Source organism: Nicotiana attenuata, unplaced genomic scaffold (assembly GCF_001879085.1).
Source record: "Nicotiana attenuata strain UT unplaced genomic scaffold, NIATTr2, whole genome shotgun sequence".
NCBI lineage: Eukaryota > Viridiplantae > Streptophyta > Magnoliopsida > Solanales > Solanaceae > Nicotiana > Nicotiana attenuata.
In genome coordinates, this window is record NW_017670602.1 from 31,368 (window position 1) to 37,980 (window position 6,613).

The 6,613-nt window shown below is 41.3% G+C and overlaps 1 protein-coding gene across 1 annotated transcript; it reads left to right on the forward strand.

Annotated features, from left to right (window-relative positions):
- The first annotated feature begins 5,632 nt into the window (after positions 1 to 5,632).
- LOC109241404 lies at positions 5,633 to 6,362 on the forward strand. The gene is made up of 2 exons (XM_019408150.1): positions 5,633 to 5,983; positions 6,273 to 6,362. The coding sequence occupies exons 1-2, from the start codon at positions 5,633 to 5,635 to the stop codon at positions 6,360 to 6,362; spliced, it is 441 nt and encodes a 146-aa protein (XP_019263695.1).
- The last annotated feature ends 251 nt before the right edge of the window (positions 6,363 to 6,613 follow it).

Sequence of the window (6,613 nt, forward strand, 5' to 3'; positions counted from 1 at the left end):
TCTTCCAGCACTGCTGCACAAGGTGCAATCACTATGGGATAAATAGCCCTCCCTGAGTCCGAGCTCCATCTCTAGCTGCACCAGTCCATTCATCCCTTGCGGACATCACTTAAATGTGCGGCAACAACCTTCCAATTCAATGTTATGTTGTACCCTTCTTCATTCAAGGAGCTCTTTCCCGTCATATCAAATCTCCTGCCGCCTAATAGTCCATACTTCCAATTAAATCCGTAGACCCCAATCACAAATCTCCAAAATTCTCAAATCATTCCAAGCTCTCCTTAAGGTGCGTAGTCATCCTACCACAATACCCATATGCAACTCCGCCACTCTCCCACTTCGGCGGAACTCATCCCTTTAATCGACCACTCGCCCTTTGCTCCTTATACTTGGCCTTCTAGAAATTTTAGCCACCACCTGACACTTCCCAAACGACTTTCCTCATTCTTTGCTGCTCAATTGTTGCCTTAGATGAAATTCGGAGATCATCTCTCTCGAGCAGCCAATATTAGAAATGCCGATTCAACCCTGAACCACCTTGCCTCGCGATATCTAACAGTCGCTTCTTCAATACTAGCCCGCAATATCCTGCCCCCAAGGCAAATTGTAGAAGATCATAACACCGGCGAGCTTAGTACGTTCATCAAGGACAATGACACCTCATCACAGATGAGAATTTCTCCACGCTTACTAATACCAAGCCTTGATACTCCATCATCGTAAATCTGCACATTCTTAGTCCAATTGCCTTTCCCCCGCCGGGAGTAAAATACTGAATCTCTGAATCACGCACTAAGTAAACTCCCTTCTAGTCATTCACTGCCCCGACACGTGGGCAAACATCCTACCATCATATCACTACTGCAGAACAATCGTTCATAAGCATCATGGAAAATTGTGTCTAGCCCCAGAGCCCTCAAAATTACCGCTACTGGGCTGAAACAATAAAGTATCCTTCTACAAAGCGACGATAATAATCTGATCAGCTATACCAGGAGAAACATCCCGTATCACATCTGTAGTACCATTACGGTTCCTCCATTCTCGATTTATAACAAGCGGTTCGCGCCGCGTAAGATTGAGTAGGAAGGAAACAAAGGCATAAGCCTCACAGGAATCAAATCGCACGATCAAGAATCAAGAAGGGAAGTACTCCTAACAGCCCTGCAGCCTCCCAAGGATAAGTACAGACGTCTCCGTACCGATCCGCGAGACTCTACTAGACTTGCTCATGACTCGTGAGACCTAAGGGAACCTAGTGCTCTGATACCATGTTGTCATGACCCAAAATCCACTAAGGGTCGTGATGGCGCCGGACACTGCTGTCAGGCAAGCCAACCAAATTACTTAATCAAATTCTCGTCTTAATACTTTTGAAATCTAGGATTTTCCTTCAAATTTAGCAATTTAAAAGATAATTGTCTCAAATCAAATTTAAATGATAAGCAGTTAATACAAAATACTTCAAACCATCCCAGAACCCGGTGTCACAAGTTCATGAGCATCTACAGATAAGGAAATAAAATACAACATCCGTCCGAAATACAGTGGACAAGAAATAAATACAATACACTGGAAGGGACTATACTAGCTGCGGGTCACCTCGAATAATGCAACTCACATGGTCCCAGAATCATCCGCGCTGCTACGCCCAGTAGGCCACAAGGGTTACATATACCTGTGCAACAAAAATGCATAGAAGTGTAGTATGAGTACGAAAACAACGTGTACTCAATGAGTATCCCGCCTAACCTCGAAGAAGTAGAGACGAGATAGTCGACTTCGACACTTACTAATGGTCCAATAGTGAGGTCAGTAATACACTAAATTATGGATTTCTATAAAACATGATTTTTATCCAAATAGGAGGAAACAAGTAAACAATTAATTCTTTTATAGAAAATTTCCAAAATTCTTTTTCGTAATTATCCAAGTAATTTCAGGCCATGAAGAGGCAATAATAACTTAATTAAGTTCAAGGCAACAATACAAGCATGCGCATATCATGCCGAGGCGACGACCCGATCCAACAGAAATGTAAACTGTGCACTTGCCGAGGGTCGACGACGCGCCTATAGATGCATCTATTACCCCGCTCGCGAACTAACCTGCGACACGGTCAACATAAAATAAACACACACCCTACTCGCGAATCATGCATGCGACGCAGGCACACATACCGAAACATGGTCGAACAATCAATCAAGATTTATCGGGGGACATGGTCCAAATAAAACAAATTCCCTTTTAACAATTCGAGAAAATGACGTTTAATCCTTTTTTAAATTCATTTACTATCCCAAGGTGATCTAAGCAATTCAATCCTAAATAAGTTTACAATTAATCCAAGTATAGCATGCTTTTAGGTCCTAGACTACCCGGACAATAGCATAATAGTAGCTATGCACGGATTCTCGTCACCTCGTGCATGCGTAGCCCCCGCAAATAGGAGCAAATATCCAATTAATTCACCTAAGGGGACATTTCCCTCTTACAAGGTTAGAAAGGAGACTCACCTCGCCTCGAAGATCCATAACCGGCATTCCACGCCCTTACGAAGACTCTACTTGACGCACCACGCTCCAAAACTAGCCAACGGTTACGCAAATCCATTAATATATGCTAAAATATTCATCACAATCTAATTTATAGCAATTCCTAACTCCGATTGAAAAGTTGACCAAAATGCCCTCGGGCCCACGTGCCCGGAATCCAAAATTTTTCGAAGATAAAGATTACCCATGATCTTAGGAACTCAAATATATAATTTTCACTAAATTTCATACTCAATATTGTGGTCAAATTCGAAGAAATTCCAATTTCTAGGTTTTCCACCAAAACTTAAATTTTTCCATAATTTCCTTGCCTAAATCCATGTATAAACTTTGTATTTAACTCAAAGCTAGCATAAATTACTTAACTCATGATGAGTGACGAAAATGGCACCTCAAAGCTGCTCCCTATCGACTCCAATGGAAGAAAATGGGGTTGAAATGAACCCAACCCCGAATTTTAAAAGACCTCACTGCCTCAGCTGTTTCCGCACCTGCGGTCCCTTGACCGCTTCTTCGGTTCTGCAGGTGCGGTTAAAATGCTGCATTTGTGGTCCTCCCTAGGCCGCCCTCTTTCGCTTCTGCGATATGCCTTCCGCAGATGCGGTCCCGCTTCTGCGGAACTCTGACCGCATCTGCGGTCCACTCCAAGCCGCTCACTTCCGCTTCTGCGACCACCCTTCCGCAGTGCGGTCCCGCTTCTGCGGAGCCTTGACCGCATCTGCGATCCTCAAGCCTTTGACCAAAAATCGCTTCTGCAGCTCCCTTTCCGCTTATGCGGGGCCGCTACTGCGGTTAACCCACCGCAGAAGCGAAAATACCAACAACCAGATCCTTCAGTTGTCCAAAAATCCCAATTTCGATCCGTTAACCACCCGGAATCCATCCGAGGCCCCCGGGACCCCAACCAAACATACCAACCAATCCTAAAACACATTACGGACTTGCTCGAGGCCTCAAATCGCATCAAACAACGCTAAAATCATGAATCGACCTCCAATCCAAACTTAATGAACTTCAAAAATTTCAAACTTCTATTTCCGATGTTTAAACCTGTCAAATCACGTCTGATTGACCTCAAATTTTGCACACAAGTCATATTCGACATTACGGACCTAGTGCAACTTCCGAAATCGGATTCCGACCCCGATATCAAAAAGTCCACCTCCGGTCAAACTTTTAAAAAACCTTCAAATTTCTACCTTTAGCCAAAGGGCTCCAAAATGACCTACGGACCTCCAAATTCACTTCCGATTGCGCTCCCAACTCCAGAACCACCATACGGAGCTATTCTCAGATTCGGAATCCCAAACGGACATCGATAACACTGAAATGCACTTCAAGCCAAACTTAAAAAATTTCTTCAAAAATGCTAACTTCCACAATAGACGCCAAAACGCTCCCGGGTTATCCAAAACCCGCACCAGGCATACGCCCAAGTCCGAAATCATCATACGAACCTGCTGGAACTTTCAAATCCCGATTCCGAGGTCGTTTACTCAAGAATACCATCCTAGTTCATTCTTTCAACTTTAAGCTTCCGAAATGAGAATTCTCTTTCCAAATCAACACTGGACTTCCCGAAATTCAATTCCGGCCACGCGCACAAGTCGCAATACCTGAAATGAAGCTGCTCACGGCCTCAGGCTGCTGAACGGAGCGCTAGAACTCAAAACGACCGGTCGGGTCGTTACATTCTCTCCCACTTAAACATACGTTCGTCCTCGAACTTGCTGAGAACTACACTGAAGTAGTCCGAAATCACTGGTTAACTCCTCATGCACCTTCCCGTGCTACCACAACTCAGTTGAGCACATCAGCTCGATCAATTCTGAAGATATTCCCTTTTATTCAAGCAGATATGGTGTGATGGTGCAATCTCCTGTATAGTTTAATGTTTTGTTTAGCTTGCTTCTTTAGTACCCTGCTTTGCAATGTTTGTTGAGTATCGAAATTATTTTTCTTGTTCTACTTTGAATCCACAGAAGCTATTGATATTTTTGTGAATAAGTTTGGCTTTGGTTTCCAATTTACATGACCAGTTTACTTCTTTTTCTACAACTATGTAATTCATTGCTTTACAATAATTTTAAATTAGCTTTAGAAAAATAATTATGAACATCCGTAGTTTGCTTTAGTTGAGTACAATCCTTTAAAATTAGAATCGAGGTGTGCCATTAGTTGAATTTTCCATAGCCCTCGCAAACTTGAAAGTGCGTAGTCGCTTTAGGCGCGCTATTTTAAAGTTACTTCCCTAAACTCGGGTGTGCATTTATGTGACCCAATTCCAAATCTCAACAACGTTAGATGAAATGTGTCGTAGACCGCGGGTGCATTTATGTGACGTGGTTCAAGACGTATTTTATATGACGTTGAATCTTTCCTAAAAAATGATAATTAAATAAAAGCGGCTATTAAGTTAAAATTGAACCACAGGCTAAAACATGTATTAAAATCAGATAATAGGCCAATAATAACAGTTGAGCGACCGTGCTAGAACCACGGAACTCGGGAATGCCTAACACCTTCTCCCGAGTTAACAGAATTCCTTACAGGGATTTCTGTGTTCGCGGACTGTAAAACAGAGTCAATCTTTCCTCGATTCGGGATTTGAACCGGTGACTTGGGTCACTTAACTTGGAAAAACTACCTTATACACTTCCAGGGGTAGGAAAAAGGAGGTGTGACAGGTATCACAACTCTACATGTATCTTTTTAGTATAAATCATGTATAATTTATCATATCGTCGTATTTATCGTATATGATATGTTGTATAATTTAAGTTTTAAATAAAGTTAATTTTTGTGATGTTCAATAAGGTATAATATTTCCGCTCGCATATGCTGTGGTTAATTCGGAGAATGATGCATCATGGGAGTGATTCTTCCAGAATTTGCGAGAAACATATGGTATAAAGGAAGGAATGTGCATCGTATTTGACATGCATGAAAGCATTTTGAAGGCAACGTCAGTTGTGTATCCAGAAGTGCCTCATTGTGTATGCATATTCCATTTATGGAACAACATAAAGTTGAGGTTCAAGAAGAGCCAAAAGAAAACAAGGCCCTTATTTTTTACTATGGCTAAAGCATACATAATTGAGGAATTCAACCAATACATATCAGAAATATTTAATCTTGATTGGAGAGTTAAACAATACTTATTCAACATTGGATATGATAGGTGGACGGTAGTGCATCCAGCTGTTAACAGGTCCATGGTGATGACCTTAAATACTGTGGAATCCATGAATTCTGCGAATAAGGCGACGAGGGATCTACCTATCTACTATCTGCTTCACTACTTGATGAGGCTGGTTGCGGCTTGGAATAACAGAAACAGAAATGGCACACTAACAACTGGTACAAAGCTTAGCACAAAGTATGAAATATTGCTGAGGGAAAAAATTATTGCGTCGAGAAGCATGACGGTAAGTTAAATTGACATACAAGGTATAAAGTTAGAATATATAATGATATTAGAATGTACTGAAAAAAATGTTACTACATCATGATTCATATTATACTATATATAAATATACCGCATATAATGATTTCATTGTATAAACTTTATACAATGAAATATGGGTTAGTTTAAGCATCGTCCATAAATCAGTGCTTGTTTAGTTTACAGCATATGAATTAGAAGGTCTTAGCCTCTCTGTTACCCTCTTAGGAAAGAATATTTTCAGTCATCTGAAAATCTGCTGCTTTGTTCAGATGTCCACCATTCATTGTGTTGATTTTAGAAAGCTACCATCGACAACAATATTAGGCATGCAGTACTCCCACCCTTTAATTGATGAGTAGAGTGCTACATATACATATAAGAAGCACCCGTCATCCGACCTTTCCAACTTTGTCACTGACCCAGGATTTGTATGCAACATATACAAAAACCTCGGCAGCTTATTATACGAATCGCTTGGTTTACCTCGCAACAATTCAAAAGCTTTTTCCCTCGACCTCCATGATTTCATATAATTCAAATAAACTCCATAATCCCTCTTGAGGTCACGTTATTTCTGCTGGAGCATACTCCAACTTTGGATCATCTAACT

Coding starts and splice junctions, on each gene's coding strand:
- LOC109241404 (XM_019408150.1), top strand. CDS start 5,633: ATGGCTAAAGCATACATAATTGAGGAATTCAACCAATACATATCAGAA. Junction 5,984..6,272: donor TTGCGTCGAGAAGCATGACG/GTAAGTTAAATT, acceptor TGCTTTGTTCAG/ATGTCCACCATTCATTGTGT.